Here is a 19,462-nt window from a genome sequence, read left to right as displayed (position 1 = left end):
AGTTATGTCCACCCTCTTCACAGTAGTAATGCCCTTTATGCCACTTCATAGTAGTAATGCCCATTGTGCCCTCTTCATAGTAGTAATGTCCTCTGTGCCCCCTCTGTAGTAGGAATGCCCATTGTGACCCCTTCACAGTAGTAAAGTCCTCTGTGCTCCCTCTGTGTTAAAAAACAAACAAAACAAAAACACAGTAACTACTCCCCTTGTCCCGTTCCTGAAGCTCACATTCGGCTCTCCCCTGCAGACACAGATCGCTCTTCAGCACTGTGTGGTAGGAGCACAAGCAGATTCCCGGGGTGCAGGCTCCTCCCACATAGGCCAGCAGCGCGATCTGTATCTGCACCAACTTTTGGTCTGATTGGACAGAAATTGGTCAGATAATCTGTTGGTGTAATACAGCCCTTAGAGACAGTACATAGTGCATTCTTTAATTTCCCCTTCTTGCAGAGCCCTGATTGAGGTGACGTTCACACAGGTGATACCGGTGGGTGACCTAATTCCAATCCTGAGCAACACATGGCCAAGTTGTAAATTAGGTCCAGTATTTTGTTGATGAATCTTCATCTGTATGGGATTTGATATATGACCCATACTGCAGGTCATGGTATCCTCTGCCTGACCTTTCAAATGGCTCCACAAGGATGACATCTGAGGACATCTCAAAGGCTATGATAAGGTTTCTGAAGTGCAATCTCCTGTGTGTTGTTCTGTTCCCCTGGTTTTGTGTATACAGACCTGGTGTTCTGGTTTTGGGAATAAGGCATCACTGATTTTATGGCCAGCCACAAGAATATCGGGGGGGGGGGGGGGGGGGGGGGGTCAGGCGCTCTCCTACTCTGATATCTTTTAATATTATTTTGCTATCTATACCACCACACGTGTAATGTTTAATAATTCGTTTAGGGCCCCATATCAAAACTTGGCCCAACACAATCCATGATGGCCACACGTGCAAACCTCTCCATTACAAGGGCTAGGGCAGCAGTCTTTTATTGCTATAAGTACTGTAGATGGTTGTTGCATTATAAATGTGTTAACAGATTGTTATTATACGTAGAAAATCTACATATACGAGAAGCTGGGATATGCCCTACATCTGGTCTTTTTGCAGCTAGAAGAAATCCCCTCAGACCCTTAATTGGTTTTGGCAGTTATAGCATAATGCAGACCTCCCCTCCTTAGTGTTTTACACTCCTTTGTGACATCTTTTGTTATGTCTTTTATGGTTTTAATATTTTATGAGCTAAACTGCATTGTTCCTGGTCTAGCTTAGAGCTGAGAAGCCAGGTCTGCTGTTTGCTCCACAATTACTTGTGAGTTTTAGGCTGGAGGCGCGTTGACAGCTGTGTGTATTAGATGTAAAAGTTCTATGTGTGGAGCCTTTTTGTAGCATCTTTCGTAACAACTGATTCATTTCTTCCTTAGGATTTCAAAGAACATAAACCACAGGTGCCTCAGAACTCAAAGGGAAGTAAGAATAACGCAGAAGACATCCCGGGAGGGCATGTGAAGAAGCTGACACAAGGTCAACCTGAAGGACAAGAGAACTCCTTACTTCAGAGTCCCCCAGTACAACCTGCATCCTCAAGGCTAGTGACACGAAATGACAGCCGTGTTTCCAGATTTACCAGGACAGTTAACAGTCTTCAGGCCCGCAGAGAGGTATGTGCACATATTTCGTTTCTGCCACTGGTTAGGTCCTTGGATTCAGTGTTCGAAGTCAACAATTGTACAGAACAAGTATAGCATATACAGCACTTGTTTTCTTCTCTCCTTTGCTCCTAAAAGATTCATATTTAGCAACGTTTGCCACTGGCTTTGCTATTGTAGGTTTTACTTAAAGGGATTATTCACGTTTTTAATATTTGTGGTGTAGCTCAAGGATATACCACAAATGCCTGATAGACATGGGTTTTGCCTCTGGGACCCGCCCTTGTCAGGCATTTATAATCTATTCAAAGGGTGAAGGTGGGAAATATCCCTTTAAGGCTACTTTCACATTTGCATTTTTGCTGGATCGGTCATGGGTTCAACGAAAACGCATCTGTTATGTAATACAACCGTCTGCATCCATTCAGAACGGATCTGGTTGTATCATATCCCAAATGAACAAGACAGATCCGTCACTAAATCCATTGTAAATCAATAGGCGCCGGATCTGTTTTCCTTTCGTGTTTGAAAAAACGAATCCGGCACCGTTGACTTACATTATGTTTTGTCTTGCTCAGTATCCCATGACGCACTCAAAAATGCTGCTTACAGCGCTTTTTTGTGCGTCATGGGAACGTAACGGGGCGGAATGCACTCTGGTGCACTCCGTTCCCTTCCGTTCAGTTTTGTCCCCATTGACAATAATTGGGGACAAAGCTGAAGCGTTTTTCTCCGGTTTTGAGATCCTCTGACAGTTTTGAATACCGGAAAGAAAAAGCGCAGATGTGAAAGTAGCCTAATACTTTTTTTATTTTTATGAAAAACATTATGCCTTCTGTTGACACTGGTTTTATTAACTAGAGGTTTATATTTCTGCAGAATGAGGACCAACGTGTACCACCACATGACCAAGAGCTGAAGAATGAAGTTGGTCATGACCCCCCAGGAGTTATGGATAAAAAGACACCCACCGTGAAAGTTCTAGTTGCCAACGAACAAGTGCCAGTTCACAGGTGCGTGGCTGAGTGCTTGTCTTTTCATTCCGCCTCTAATCCTTTATCCTTATTGCTGTGACTTAGTTCTTCACGCTGATTAATCCTCTTATTTTCCTACACTGTCACAGACTGAATTAAGTTCAGGTTTACTGCTGGCTGTTGACATGATGGAAGTAATTCATGATTCTAGTCAAATGTGCAGAATATAAATATATATATTGTATGTATGTGTGTGTTTATGTATGTATGTATGTATGTGTGTATGTATGTATGTGTGTGTATGTATGTATATATGTATATATATATGTATATATATATATATATATATATATATATATATATATATATATATATATATATATATATATATATAATTTCATTTTTATAAAGTGGGAGGAGCAGGTGCGCAACGTCAGTGAGTGACCTAACAGCCACTCTGCCTGCCCTGGATGCTCGTTAGTAAGTGCTGATACAAGGGAGAGCGCAACTTTAGTTAAAGTTATTAAGAGGTTAAGGATTACGGTTTAGAAATACTGCTGTGAGCGGCGGGGCCTGGTGTAAGAGTACAGTGATTGCACGGGGCCCAGCTGCAAGTTCCCGGACTCCAGCCCCTTCTCCCTCCCCGCTGATACATTGCAGACTGCGATGTAAAATGGCAGCATTCGGCCCATAATCGTGGGGCGAAAAATACGGTAACCAAAAATGTTTTTTTTTTTTTTTTTTTTTTTTTTTTACAATGGAACTCTATAGTGAATGGCTGCCACTGTACAGCATCAATGTGAGGCATCTGTTTAACGCATACCTTTTTTTTTTTTTTTTTTTTTTTGTTATATGTTAAACACATGGGAAAAATGTGATGTGAACCCAGCCTTAGACTTTTCACTGCCACTTATCAGCGCTGGGATGCTGCTGGTGCCTATAATAACCAATAGCAAAGCTCCGTACAAGGAGCATTGTTATTGGTTGGTTTGGGTGGGCTGCCGGAGCAGTATAGTGTCCTGCAGCTGGTGGGAGCTGTTAGGAGGAGGGGCTTGCTCCTGGGAGTTGCTGTATCAGGAGAGTAAGGGGAGCGGTGCACTGTGCCCAAGGACACTGGCAAACATGGTGGCTGTGAAAATGAAGAGAATTCCGGAGCAGTGGATAACTACAGTCCGGACATCAGTACAAGGTGACAGCGCAGCGTGTAATGCATGGAGCTCAGTGTGGAGTGAATGCAGGCCATTATAGCCAATTGAGAAAGTACAGGGAAGATGCACTATATTGGACTGTACTTTATCACTTGGCTATAATAGCCTGATGTTATTTAGACTAGTAATTATTCCTGACTCGATTTCTAACGGTGATATCTCCTGCTTCTCTTGGGCTAATGTGGTCATTTTAGTCTAGTATGGAAGCCTGGAATGCTAGCTTTCAAGACCAGGCCCATTCTTCTAGCTGCTAAGTTAGGTAGTTAAGGGGCGTGGTGTGTTTCAGATGGCACAAGCTGGGCACAGCATATTGGGGACTGAAATGCAATAACTGTGGAAAACGTGCAATTTTTATTTTGCTTAATCCATATTCCAAAAGCTAAATGGCGCTCCTTCCTTCTGAGCCCTGCAGTGTGCCCATATAGCAGCTTACGTCCACATTTGTGTGGTGTGTGTCTCAGATTGCACATGCTGGGCAGAACATATTGGGCACTGAAATGCCATATCTGTGAAAAAATAGCAATTTTCATTTTGCACAGTCCGATGCACATTAATATCTGCAAAATATTTGTGGTGTCAAAATGCCCACTCCACCCCCTAAAGGTTTTTTTTCCATAAAAAAATATTCTACAGGTTTTTAAACTAGCACCTGGATCTGAATTATTTTGTAATTGCATGTAATTTAGTGGGTTCACATCACATTTTTCCCATACATTTAATGTATTAAAAAAATGTATACATTAAACTGATGCGTCAGACTGATACCATACAGTGGCATCTATTCACCATAGAGTTACATTATTTAAAAAAAACAAGCAGCTGTCTCTGAAATTTTTCTTGGTCTTCCAGACCTTCTCTTGACCTCCACTGTTACATTTTTAAGGCTACTTTCACACTCTCGTTTCTATTTTCCAGTATTGAGATCCGTCATAGGGTCTCAATACCAGAAAAAAACGCTTCCGTTTTGTCCCCATTCATTGTCAATGGGGACAAAACGTAACTGAACAGAACGGAATGTTCCAAAATGCATTCAGTTCTGTTTGGCTGCGTTCCCATACCGGAGAGCAAACCATCATGGGATGCGGAGCAAGACAGATCCGTCATGACCCACAATGCAAGTCAATGGGGACGGATCCGTTTTCTCTGACACAATAGAAAACTGATCCGTCCCCCATTAACTTTCAATGGACTTCATGATGGATCCGTCTTGGTTATGTTAAAAATAATACAACCGGATCCGTTCATAACGGATGCAGGCTGTTGTATTATCAGTAACGGAAGAGTATTTGCTGAACCTTGCCGGATCCAGTGTGAAAGTAGCCTAACTGAGGAAACGACAGCCTGAAAACACTTTGCTATCTTCTTATAGCCTTCTCCTACTTTGTGGGCCTTAACCATTTTCATTTTAAGAGTGTTCGGCAGCTGCTTAGAAGAACCCATGGCTGCTGCTTTTTGGGATAAGGTTAGAGAAGTCTGGGGATTTATAAAGTTTTGGATTTTGCATCACCTGGCCTTTCCTAACTATGATTGTGAATAAGCCTTATTAACCTTAACAAACTATTTAAGGTCTGAGATAGGGATCGACCGATATAGATTTTTTTAGGGTCGATACCAATGATCAGTGAACTTTCAGGCCGATAGCCAATAATTTATACCGATATTCTGTGAATTTTCATTTAAAAAAAAAAAAAAATATTTTAGAACCCTTGACCTAACACTGTCCCTGCTGCTCTGTGCTTTGTGCACACAGCAGCAGGGAGCCGACTATGGCAGCCAGGGCTTCAGTAGCATCCTGGCTGCCATGGTAACCGATCGGAGCCCCAGGCTTACACTGCTGGGGCTCCGATTGGAACTGCCACTGAGGAGGGGGGAGAGGGGACCCTGAGGCCACTGCCACCAATGATTTTAATACTGGGGCGGCGCACTGCGCCACCAATTATTAATACTGGGTTTGGGGGGGGGGGGCTCACTGCACCACCAATGATTAATACTGGGGTTGGTGGGGGCGCACTGCGCCACCAATGAAGATACCGTAACTCTCTTATTAATTCATATACAGGAGGCGGGAGATGGCTGCAGAATCACATAGCTGGCTCCCGACCTCTATGACAAGTAGCTGCGATCCCTGGCAGTTAACCCCTCAGGTATGGCACCTGAGGGGTTAACTACCGCAGATCACGGCTACCGCTCATGGAGTTTGGGAGCTGGCTATGTGATTCTGCAGCCAGCTCCCACCTCCTGTATATGAATTAATAAGAGAGTTATCTTTATTGGTGGCACAGTGGCCACAGCCCCTCCCCTCCTCTTGTCCTCCCTCCTCTCATTGGTGGCAGCAGCAGCACAGGGGGAGGGAACACTGAGAGCGCTGTCAGCAGCGCGATTCGTGTTCCCGATTAGTTATCGGAATATCGGCAAAATAGATGCCGATAACGTTAAAAATCCTGAATATCGGCCGATAATATCGGTAAAACCGATAATCGGTTGAGACCTCGGTCAAAGTTATCTCTGTGCTGAAATCTCCTTGGGTTCCCATACATTTGCAAGGTACTTCTTTCCTTTTTTCACTAAAATTGTACAAAACTAAAATAATACACTGATTTGAAACTGCTTAAAATTTGAAAAGTTTGTTTCATCTTTAACCTTATGCCTTTTGGAGATCATTTCATCTTCAACTTCCTTAACTGTTGACAGTAAGGCTCAGTTCACACCTGAGCGTTTTACAGCGCGTTCCTACGCGCTGTAAAACGCTCAACAAGGAGAAACCAATGCTTCCCTATGGGAATAGTTCTCACCTGGGCGTTTAACAGCGCGTACGATCGCGCTGTAAAACGCCCGACGCTCACACAAGTACAGGAGCGTTTTTTTGGGCGCTTGTCGCGCGTTCCCGTACATAGACTTTCGGGAACGCGCGACACTGTGTGCACACTTGTCTCTGTATGCGCGCTTGTAAACGCCCGTACAATCGCGCATACAGAGCGCTCCTTTCAGAACGCTCAGGTGTGAACTGAGCCTAACAGTAATTTTGACCAGGGATGGCCAAACTTTTGCATGCCACTGTATTGGGTGTTTAAACCCCAGGGAACACAGCATAATAATAAAAGGGCTTACTTTTCACACTGGCACATGTTTGGCACAACATGTCTGACACAAAAATGGCGTATCTGTGGAAAAACTGCAATTTACACTTTTCACCATCTAATATGCATTCATTTTTGCAAAACACATGTGGGGTGAAAATGCTTACTACATCGCTTGGTAAATCTTGTGAGGGGTGTGGTTTCTAAAATGGGGTTTCTTTTTCACTTCACAGCAGAGTCTCTACAGTTGTCAGCCAGTGCAGTTTAAATCCCCAAACTAGGCCTTGAATGCACATGTTGCTCTTCCCCTTCTAAACTCTGCAGTGTGCCCAAACAGCAGCTTATGACCACAAAGGGTGTAATGTAAAAATATGAAACAAAATTTTGGGTGATTTTTCTCCTATTACCACTTTTGAAAATGGAACATTTTATTGGAAGAATTGAAAATTTTCATTTCAACAGCAAAGTGTTTCTAAAATTGTATGAAATGGCTGTGGGGTCAGAGTGCTCACTAGATCCCTCGATAAATTCATCACGGGGTGTAGTTTCCAAAATGGGGTAACTTTTTGGGTATTTCCCCTATAGGGGTACCTCAGGGGTCAGGGTCTCTTCAAATGCGACATGGTGCCCAAAAACCATTTTAGCAAATCTGGCCACCAAAAACCATATGGTGCTCTTTCTATTCTGAGCCTTCTGGTGTGTCCATATAGCAGTTTACGGCCACATGTGTTTTTTTTTTGTAAACTGCAGGATCACGGTAATATTGAGCTTTGCAAAAAAATGTTAATTTTAACCTCCATTTTGCTTTAATTGCTGTGGAACACCTAAAGGATTAACAAAGTTTATAAAATCCGTTCTGAGTAATTTGAGGGGTGTAGTTTTTAAAATAGGTGGTTTTTATTATACAGGGTGGCTCACAAAAAAGTAGCCCGCTTCCAGCGTTAGTATGACGAGATGAACCAGTAAGTGGATTTTTTTTATTTTTTTTTATTTTTTTTTCAATTACCCACAAGTCACAAAAGATGCTGCAAGTGGTCCCAGTTCACATCTATGGATCTTTGGGCAGGTCGGATTATGTTGGCTGATACTGCGTGCAGCTCTTAAACCCTATCCGCAGCATCACTGTTGTTGATTTTCTTTTCTTTGAGATCATCCAGGGGATGTGGATTGTTAGCGGACATTTTCCGTTTTAAATTTCCCCACAGATAAAAATCGCATGTGGACTGTCTGAGGAACGTGGTGGCCATAACCCCTTGCTCATAGTTCGCTTCTCCGTAAACAGTTCATAAACCCGTGCCAGTAAGTCCCGTGACGTGTGGCATGTTGCCCCATCTTTCAGTTCTTACAGGGCTCTAAAAAAATTAAAGCTGAGCTCTGATATTGGTTGCTGTGGAAAACTAAGACAGATTTACCATTAGGCCCCTTTTACACAAGCGTGACGGATTGGCTCCAGATGCGTTCAGGGTGCGTTCAGTGAAACTCTCACCATTTTGCTTTTTTCACTGAAGCCCCATTCACTTCTGTGGGGCAAGAGCTGCGTGAAAAACGCAGAATATAGAACATGCTGCGATTTTCACGCAACGCAGAACTGATGCGTGAAAAAAAACGCTCATGTACACAGACCCATTGAAATTAATGGGTCAGGATTCAGTGCGGGTGCTATGCGTTCACGTCACGCATTGCACCCGCGCGGAAAACTTGCTCGTGTGAAAGGGGCCTTAGGCAGTTTGATTTGGAGATATTGGAGGTGGGCTACTTTTTTATGGACCACCCTGTATAAGCCCCTTTAAAATCACTTCAGAACTGACTTGGTCCTCCGAAAAGTCGGTTTTGGAAAAATTGAAAAAAATTATTCAGAAATAACAAGCCTTCTAACATCCTAAAATAATTCAGCTTTGCAAAATTAGGCTCGGTCTGGAAGAGGTTAAAATTGTTATCTTTTTATCTTCCCCTTTTAAAAATCAAATAATAAAAGTTGTTTGACTATTGAAGGGGAAGGGGGGTTATATATTTCTAACCTTTCAAGTGGTTACAGAAGTTTCTGTCCCCCATCTTTTCTGCTGCCTGGGCATGCTGCAGGATATGGTACTCCGCCCCCAGTATCTGAGTATTATTCCTGTCTGGAAGGTTGTATCTTTTAATTATGTCTACTGAACAAATCCACAGGCGACGTCTTTCACCCTGCAGACTTGCTGAAGCCAGTTCTGGCGCTTCACTCTTGCGTGTGATTGGAAGTTTGTGCCAAAAACCCTAATGAAGTTTTTTTTTTTTGTTATTGTTGACACAGCAGGGGTGACAATGAAAGCCATTGATAAGTCCTTATAATTGAGGAGCTTGGGGCATTACAGTTTTTTTCCCCTCGTCTTAATGACGCTGTTTGTAGAGGTATTGCAACTATATTCTTCTTAAAGCAAATGTCAAAATAATATTTAATTTTCTATGATTGATCCCATCTCGCCTAATCCTAGAATAATGAAAGTGGTGTTAACTTTGGGATCGACTTATCGCGAAAACACCTTTTCAGAAGTATTGCCGTAGTCCTGGTTCTTCAGCACTTGGAAGTTGTGGCCGGTCACACGGAACTGACATATATATATATATATTTTTTTTTTTTGTGATGGTCAGCCACTAATCATTTCCAAATGAAAATGTCCACTAACGGACAATGAAGCACATTTACTAATAGTGTCACACTTTACACAGTCTAAGGGACCATATTTTTTGCTCAGTTTTGGTGCAGACAGCCTCTGTTAAATTCCGTCGAAATCCCACCAGCAGCCGTGTCCTTTCTGTATCCCTTTAATTTTAATGGGAAGAAGCACTGAAGATTGCGGACTGGCGGCTTAAAGCAGCTGCCGGGCGAAAAAGGGACATGTCTGTGATCTTCAGCGCTGCCTCTATTATTCCTGCTAGAAGTTTATGACTAAAAGTACGAGTGGATGTTACCAGTTAGGAGTGTGTCCCTGCCCAGTCTGACACGATCCAATGAGTGCTGTGAGTACTAGATTGTGCGTGGACACAACTCAACTGATAACACCCAGTTCTACTTAATAAACTTCTGTAGGACAATATACAGGTATAACAATATATGCTCCAGAATTGTTATTACGTGGGGAATGCAAGTGGTTACTAAAATAGACCTGTCAGAAGAGGCGACCGGTCCTATTTAAGGACCGAGATAATTTTTTGCCCACATGAGTTTTTTTATTTATTATAAGGCTATATAGCTATTTGAGGCATTGTTTTTTCATGGCAAGACATATATATATTTTAGGCTTGCATTACAAAGGCATCCCCGGCGATCATATTGCCTGAGCTGACAGCTCGCATGGTGATCGGTATCATCCATTCGGCTGCCGTGGGCCAGTACTACAGGGCGCCGCTCCATTTCTCCAGTAACAGATAAAACCCTGTGGATGTCTGAAATACAGTGAAGGCTGGTACAGCAGACGTCTGCACTCTGTAGAGGGTAAGAGCGCTTTAAGGTCGTCCTTTCTTGGCCAGCTCTTGTAATTTTCTGTCGAGGGAATAAGACGGGGCAGAGGAGACAGCCTTTACTGCACACTGTCTTCACCGATAAAGGCTGCCTTTTCTTTGCTCTGCCCATTTACTGCTTGTGATTCTTATGCTTTTGTGTTGTAAAATTGTCTGCCCATGGCATTCTGCTGGGCACTGAACTCTTCTGCACAACTTAGGTGGTTTGTATTGTAGGTTTTTATTCTTAACTATCAGGAAGAAAACAAAACCACAGAAATATCGTGGCAAATATGGGTGAACTGCTCAAACCCCAAACACTGTAGCGTGTTTTTTATTGGGGGAGCAGTCCCACCGCATGTGGACCGCAGCAAACGACTATCCCCAGCAAAAAAATGCATACAATGGAGGATGTCGGCGCGGTCCACATGCACCACAAAGGGATCCTACACAAACCGAAGCATTGTGCGGATGAAAATATAATCATATAAATCACAGAAAAAATGCACCAAACGGATATGCCACTGACTATACTGGCTAGTCATAAATGCAGATATTAAAAGCTGAGACTTTTGCCAATATATTCCTGTCAGGAAAATATCGGAGCCCATCATGCACCACGTCACGGTCACTCAGCATGGCAAGGGGTCCTACCACTACTCTAACTATGGTGTGAACACGGTCTGAAGGTGATGAAATCCAGCTCACAGCCAAGCTTCCACACAACCGCCTAGCAGGACAACTAGTGCAATGTGAACAAAGCCAGACTGTAAGCCACACCCATATCAGACCGTGTGATGGAGGTTACCAGGTGCAAAGGAGAGTGTTTGAATGCCAGGTAAAGGCACATACACTACATATAAAACAAAATCACAGAAATATTGTGGCAAATATGGGGGAACTGCTCAAACCCCTAACACTGTAGCGTGTTTTTCATTGGGGGAGCAGTCCCACCGCATGTGGACCGCAGCAAACGACTATCCCCAGCAAAAAAATGCATACAATGGAGGATGTCGGCGCGGTCCACATGCACCACAAAGGCACCCTACACAAACCGAAGCATTGTGCGGAGTGACCGTGACGTGGTGCATGATGGGCTCCGATATTTTCCTGACAGGAATATATTGGCAAAAGTCTCAGCTTTTAATATCTGCATTTATGACTAGCCAGTATAGTCAGTGGCATATCCGTTTGGTGCATTTTTTTCTGTGATGAACTATCAGGAAGCATGAATTGAACACCTTATTAGTGACCGCACACATTTTTACAGAATTGCATTCCAAGAGCTATAACTTATTAGTTTTTTCATCAATATACCTTTATGAGGCCTTATTTTTTGCAGGACAAGTTATAGTTTTTAATGCACCATTTTGGGTACATATAATCATTGATTAACACCAGCTATCTGTCTTAAACCCCTTTGTTTACATCAGTAAAAAGGCATATTGGTGGTCACTAAGGAGTTAAATGATCTGCAATTTCATAAAATTACAGCTGCAAATACCTTTGTGGATCGGATTCTCCAAATTTAGGCAAATAACTGCTACGGTCGTCACGCACATTAGGTAGCTGTCGGCCAAATGCTCATTTTACAAATGGCTGCCTGTCCAGGACCCCTAAACCAAGAATTCATTATAATCAGGAAACAAAGAATCACATATGTCCAATCCCTCTTTCCTTGAACATAATTGACTGCTGGGACCCCAACCGATCACTTGACCTGGCACGGCCACTACACAGTTGACAGAGCTTTCTGATTCCATTTCTATCCACTGTGGTTTTTTTGGAACTGGTATCAGGCCTCCACCAGGCTAATATTGATTACCTATCTGAAGGATATGGCCATCAATATCTAGAGCTGGGGAAACCCCTTTAAAGGGGTTGTGCGCCTTTCGGAGTGTTTTGGCAACCCCCTTCTGGGTAGACCTGCAAAGGGAACCATACCTACCTGCTTCCTGGTGCTAGTTCCCAGCATCCTAGTTCCTTGTCCTCGACTGCTTTTCTGGGGTCCCTGGATGTAAACGTCCTGTTTGGACCCACCGCAGCCAATCACTGGCCTCAGCAGTGACCTGATCCCCTTGCGTCATGACTATTCATCACGTGACGCAAGTGAAGCAGGTCACCGCTGCAGCCAGCGATTTCGAGCCCAAAAGAGCAGCAGAGGCTGGGAAGTGCAGATGTCAGGTAGCAGGTAAGTATGCTCCCCTTCACAGGTCTGCCCAGGAGGGAGGTTTTCAACTCCTCCTCCCTCCCCCAAAGGTGCAAACAGGCTTGGTCATGGGGTTAATAGTGCTGGATGATCGCCAATACACTGCCAGCCTCTGTAGCCACATAACTGTGCCAGCCAAAGGATCCTCATTACAGTAATGATGAAGATATACCTTGAGGGGCGCTGACTCCTAGAGGAGGGACTGCGGTCTAGAAAAAGAGAAGACAATGCTCTTTGGGTGTTACCTTGCAGCCCCCAGGTGTGTCATGAATTCCTTAGCCATAATGTAGTCCATGTAAACTTAGGCCGTTCAGGGTACTTATCTCTGGAGACGTCCAGAGAAAGGCCAGACTGAAGGAATTCTGAAGGAATAAGGAGCGTGAACTATATTAACAAGCTGAGGTTTACATGAAGCACATTAACGACACTCATTTCATTAAAAGGGTCCTCCAGGAATGATTTAAAATGGGTGCCATTAACCTGTCCTAGAATGTGAGCAGGACTGCTTGCCTTCACTTGCAGAGCTGCCAAGGGGATTAGGGGGCAGAGCCTCACTGAACTGCTCTACAACAGATGGCAATGATGTTATCCTGCCTGTGATATGCCATCATGGCTGAGCAGCCTGACAGGAAAACTCCCCAATATGTATTATATGCAAGTGCCAGAAGGTGGTGTGCAGTGCAGCTCTGCAAGTGGTGGCAATCAGTCCTGCTCACTTTCTGGGAGAGGTCTGAAGTAAATGGCATTATTTATTCATTATAGACGTCACACTCCTGTTTTACATTGGTAATCAATTTGCTTTCCATTCACATTCTATGACCCTCTGAGGGTGTGTAACATGTAAAGGGAACCTCTGGAAGCTTAAACCTTGTGTTATGCCTAGTGCAGGGCAGTGGATTCCTGTTACCAGAGCACAGTGCATTGTGGGAGCTTACATGGAGCATGTCATATTAACAATGCAGTGCAATCTGCAGGCAGCAGGTTATAGAACAGGAGGAGCTGAGCAGATTGTAAGCTCTTGTGAGCAGGGCCCTCATTTACTCTTGTTCTAATTATTGACTTGTCTGTTACTATGTGATTTATGACTGTACATGAACCCATGGATTGTAAAGCGCTGCAGAATTTGTTGGCGCTATGTAAATAAAGATTATTAGATTCAGTAAAACTTGTATTTTATGCATTTAAATCCCTGCACTTTTTATGCTTCGGAGTCCAGCGGGCGATCCTACTTGGTGATTGATAGCTATTGCTGTATGTAGACTCGTACAGGGAAGGCTGTCAGTCACTGAGTGGGACCACGCACTGGACTCAAGTCTAGAATGAGCCGAGAAGTAAATGACAAGTCACATTGGAACACAACTATATTTCATTCAGTTATATATTGCTCAGCTCCTCCTGCTCTATAACATGAGGCATGCTCAACCTGTGGCCCTCCAGATGTTGTGAAACTACAACTCCCACAATGCCCTGCTGTAGGCTGATAGCTGTAGGCTGTTCGGGCATGCTGGGAGTTGTAGTTTTGCAACAGCTGGAGGGCCGCAGGTTGAGCATGCCTGTCTATAACATGCTTACAGACTGCATTTTCGATGAAAGTGGTTCTCTCTAAAAGGGGTTTCTAGTCGCTAGTATAGGACCTCACTTTCTAATCACAATGCTGTGTCCTCTTCTATGTTTTTCCTGCAGAGCAGCGCTCGCGGCCACATTGCCGTGCAGGAAACTGCAGGGCGGCCCCTTCAGACAGTGGGTCGCTGAGCTGCCGCTGTACAGGGAATGCAGCAGTACTCCAGTGCTTTAGTTCTTTCATCCTCTGGATCAGTGGGGTTTTCATACATCAGACCCCCACCAATCATATGGCTATCCTAGCATTATGTATAGAGAGAAAAAGAGCATTTTTCTACTCACCGTGTTAGCATATAGGAAAGACTTGTTGTTTTACATCCTACTTGGTATCCGGGAAAACGCTGTCTTGGCCAGAAGTAAAATTTCCAGCACTCAAGGGAGATATCTTTAGTATAAAACCATCATTTTATTGAAAAAAAAACTTTAAAAATGACATGACTCAGAGCCCTGGTCAGCTCGCTGACATGTTTCGAACCTAGTTGCATTGATTCTTACTTAAAAACAACAACAACAAAAAACATGATCAATATACATAATTAACCATTTCTATAATTAAGTGTTAATATCCAAAATGCCTCTCAATATCTTAACTTGATTTCCCAATATCCCCCACGCAGGGGTTTGGAAACCTTTTCAATGATTATAGGTTATGGGTTGTGTCACTTCAGCAACTGCCATTCATCATGTAGAGAAAGTTAATACAAGGCACTTCCTAATGTATTGTGATTGTCCATATTGCTTCCTTTGCTGGCTCACATTATACACTGCTCATTTCCATGGTTACGACCACCCTGCAATCCATCATCGGTGGGCGTGCCTGACCACTATAGGAAAAAGTGGCAACCTCTCTGGTGGCCGGGACCTTGGGAGCACATACAGGCTGATGCTTTTTCCTATAGTGTGCAAGCACGGCCACCGCTGATGGATTGCAGGGTGATTGTAACCATGTAAACGAGTAGTGTATAATGTGGTGGAAAAATGAATCCAGCCAGCAAAGGAGACAATATGGACAATCACACTACATTAGTAAGTGCCTTGTATTAACTTTCTCTACATGATAAATGCCACTTGCTGAAGTGAGGCCATTATGGGTATAAACAAATGAGGTCATTTATCAAACTGGTGTACAGTAGAACTGGCTTAGTTGCCCATAGCAACCAATCAGATTCCACCTTTCATTTTTGACAGCTCCTTTGGAAGATTAAAGGTGGGATCTGATTGGTTGTTATGGGCAACTAAGCCAGTTCTACTTTACACCAGTTTGATAAATGACCCCAAAAATGTTCTGCTCTGCCAGATAGTCCTAAACCAGCAAGTAGGAATCTATCATATAAATGCTCTCCTATGCGTTTTCTGATTGTTCTCATAGTACTACTTACATACTGTACCTGACAGTGATCACAAAAACATGACATAAATAGCATGTGTGGCATCACATGACAAAAAGGATTTATCCCATCACTTGATGAGAAAACCCCCTTTTAAATGTCGTGACCTATTACATCTAGAGCTGAACGGTTCAGGCACATGACTGTCTGCAGAGTACGGAAACACCATTGCTTTGGTTGTGACTGGAGAAGAATAAATGGCACACGGTACAAGTATTTACAAATAGTCAGCTTCTTATGTAGATCTTTCATGTGAAACGTGTTTTCCCAATATCCATATCTAAGGTATTTTGATTATGGATTTACTTTAAGAACATGATTACGACTCTGAACATAGTGTAATAACTGGGCTGATGATGTGCTAGTAAATACATTGACTTGAGAGATTATTATATTATTTTTTTTATTATGCAGTTGGCAAGACCTAGTTAACAAAGTGAACGCCAAGATGACAGAAGCAGAGAAGAAAAATGGCGTCCGTAACGCTGTCACAAAGTCTGACAGCCATCCAACTGAAAATCGGAAACATGGGCTACCACAACAGGGCAACCACCAAATGGAAGCAGATGTAGAAGCAGAGATGGGTAGGCGATGCTTTACACATAAATCAAGGAAACTGATAAACGCATGCCACATACGGGGAATTTGCTGGGACCCAGTCTGTTTGTTAGGCAGGCCAAATGTGACTTCCATGGAATTCGGGAACCCCTGCTCGGATCTGGGTGATTTTTGGATATGTTGTTCACCCAGATCAGAGCTATCCATGGATTATGGGGATATGTGGGGTTTTGAGGTGTGTGACAGAACCATCTGTCTTTGGAATTGTATTGTATGTTATGTGAGGGTACCCAGATAGCTAATTTTATTGTATTCGTGTAGTCTGAGTGCCTGTTTTATCCTTCATCATGTTAAGGCTGGTGTTTGGGTAACTGATCAACACTGGGGGATTGCTATACGCTGAAGATTTGCTATACTCCCCTGGCTATAACTACTAGCTCTTGTAAGAGCTGTTCCTGCTCTCTGGTTTTAGGAGAGGTTCACCCACTGGAGCCTGGAGCCTTGTCGTAGGTCCAGGGTGGGTAGGAGACGGTGAGACCTCAACCAAGCTTCGGCGGTTCGTGGGGTCTGCAGTGCATACGGTGTCAAGTGGAGTGCTTGGAGTCCTCGGAAAGCACTAGGAGCATCTATCAACGGAGGTACCCGGTCGGGGTGCCAGGAGATCCGTTACAATTACCATGGGCATCTGTCAGCAGTTTTGTACCTATGAAACTGACTGACCTGTTCCATGTACGCTTGGCAGCTGAAGACATCTGCGTTGGTCCCATGTTCATATGTGTCTGCATTACTGAGAAAAATGTTTTAATATATGAAAATGAGCCTCTAGGAGCAACGGGGGAGTTGCCGTTACACATATATATGATACTGAATGAGCAGAACACAATGCAAGGAATGAAAGATGCACATTTTTCTTGGTCCGTAGGACCAAAGATGGCCCATTCCTTCAGGGGTCAAGGTGAAGAGCTCATGTAAAACGTTTCATGAAATTGTGAAATTTGTTGAAAAGTGAAGTTCCCTTTTTAATTTCGACATTTTCTTTACTTCTATTTGAATATGCAATATACCTAATCTTACCATTTCCATCCTCTGTCCGTATACTTGAGCCTCCTGTTATAGTCCCTTGTACCTGTTGTCAAACTTCCCAAATGTTAATTTGCTGTAATCGCAGGGAGCAGACGGCGGGCAGGGGTGCAGCCAGTGGGGAGCTTTCTTACATCTTTTAATGAGAAATCTCACGCCGGGTTAGTGTATCTCTATTCATGATCTCTCATTAAAACTTTACTTGTGATTTTACATTTTAGAGCCGTGCGCTGAATCGAGGCCAGGTACAGCAGGGTGCTGGGTTTGTAGCCTTCTTCACAAAGCTGCCCTTGAAAGTGCCATCCCGCTGCCGCGAAGCATGACTGAAGCGCGCTGGCTATGCCAATCTGTCTAACAAAGTTTAGGTGTTTAAATCTATAACTTGTTTTATGCGCATCGAAAAATCTGATTTGCACAATTAGATCAGCCATATGCATGTGTGTATATTGACTACTATCCAGCCATTTATTCCCACCCTGCCCCGGCTTGTACACCTGATCATTGCTTGGACCTTGCAAATTAATTCAAAGAAATCCTGTATCCCAGACTTGACTACATACTTGAGATGAAATTCTAATCAATTGACTCATTAGCAGGATTTCTTCACCTGTGGGGGGCTGTCCCTGCAGGTGAAGAAATGCCCACCTTCCGCTAGATTGACAGGGCCGGATATTTAGTCCACCCCTGACCATTTCCGAGAGTAGAAGCTCTGCTTCAGAGCGGCGACTATTCGTTAGAATTTATTCACTCATCTCCACTACATACCCTTCACTTCTCCACTAGAGGGCACAATTGTGCCTTTAACTTTTGAGTCTTCCAGCCCATTCATGAGCGCCATGATGGCTCATGTGTCCTACTGGATAGTAGAGTAGGAGAGCATGGTTGATTGACTCTTTCAGAACCATATTGGGGGGGGGGGGGGGGGGGTCGGCGGGTTGCTGTAATAAAAAAAAAGACCAATTATCTAGATCTCCATTCCTCATTATGTGTTAGATGCTGTATAAAGTGATCAAGTATAAAGTACTTAAAAGTTTAGGTTCGAAGTGCCCAAAAGAAAAGTTTTTCCCAAATTTTTAGGTAGTGGTCTGAAGCACAGGAGTCCTTCCTTTTCACTTATGTGGCTATGTATCTAGCTATAGATAATTAACTAGCATATTGGTGGGGGGCTCAGTGGTCAGATTCCCACCGATCAGTTAGTTATCCACAAATTATCCTGAGAATGAGGGTCCAGTTCACCTATCCTGAAGGTGCGACGGATCGAGCATATGCCCTGACGCTCCACTCATTCTCTGTGGGTTTGCCGGAGATAGGCGAGCTCTGTACTCCTATAGAGAATGAATGGATAATCAGGGCATACTCTGAGCCTGCTGGTCCGTCAGAGTGGGGGAGCAGGACCCCCATTCTTGGGATCGCTAGAGGTCCCAGCGGTCGGACACCCGCAAACAGTTAGTTATTCCCTATCCTGTGGATAGGTGATAACTTTAAAACTTGGCACAAACCCTTTTAGCTGAGCTGTAATGCCAGGCATAAGCCATGCACAGGTGTGGTGTGGTTTTTAAAAGAAAGAAGCCATGTTTTTCTGATACTGGACAACCCCTTTGACTTATTCTTAGGAGTGGTCATCAATATCACATTGGTGGTGGTCTGACTTCAAGCATCCCCACAGATCATCTGTCTGAATGGAGTTGGACCCCTTCAATGTTCACCAAGCACAGCGCCATACCATGTGTGATGGGTGTGCTTGGTATTGCAGCTCAGTCCCATACCTGACTGAGCTGCACAAAGGCCATGTGACCAATGGCTGTGACATCACATGTGGAAGGGGCTGGACCCCAAAAATGTTGATGACCTAGTGTGAGGATAAGTAAAGAGACATTTACATAGTAACATAGTATATAAGGCCGAAAATACATTTGTCCATACAGTTCGGCCTGTCATCCTGCTTGTTGATCCAGAGGAAGGCAAAAAAAAAACAGAAGCCAATTTTCCCCACTTAAGGGGGGAAAAATTCCTTCCTGACTCCCATTTATTCAAACTTGCAAACTGAGAATTTAAAGTGGCCCTGGAAAAAACTTAAAAGTGGTCCCAAGTTGAAGGAGATTCCAAATTGACAGAAGGCAGGCAACATAAGTAGGCAGGGCCAATACAAGCCCACAAGTAGGCAGGGACAGCAAAAGTAGGTGGGGCCAGCAATACTGTAGAGCAGCACAAAATACCGCCC

At 43.6% G+C, this 19,462-nt stretch overlaps 1 protein-coding gene across 2 annotated transcripts in view; it reads left to right on the top strand.

Moving 5' to 3' along the window:
* LOC120997793 (Golgi integral membrane protein 4-like) overlaps positions 1 to 19,462 on the top strand; it is a 181,592-nt gene that overhangs the window by 116,035 nt on the left and 46,095 nt on the right. For both annotated transcript variants that reach the window (XM_040428086.1, XM_040428078.1), the window contains exons 8-10: positions 1,429 to 1,665; positions 2,533 to 2,666; positions 16,018 to 16,187. In XM_040428086.1, the coding sequence (XP_040284020.1) occupies positions 1,429 to 1,665; positions 2,533 to 2,666; positions 16,018 to 16,187 (541 nt within the window). The remainder of the gene's footprint in view (positions 1 to 1,428; positions 1,666 to 2,532; positions 2,667 to 16,017; positions 16,188 to 19,462) is intronic.

This window comes from Bufo bufo, chromosome 1 (assembly GCF_905171765.1).
Source record: "Bufo bufo chromosome 1, aBufBuf1.1, whole genome shotgun sequence".
Lineage (NCBI taxonomy): Eukaryota > Metazoa > Chordata > Amphibia > Anura > Bufonidae > Bufo > Bufo bufo.
This window is presented reverse-complemented; position numbering and strand designations above follow the sequence as displayed.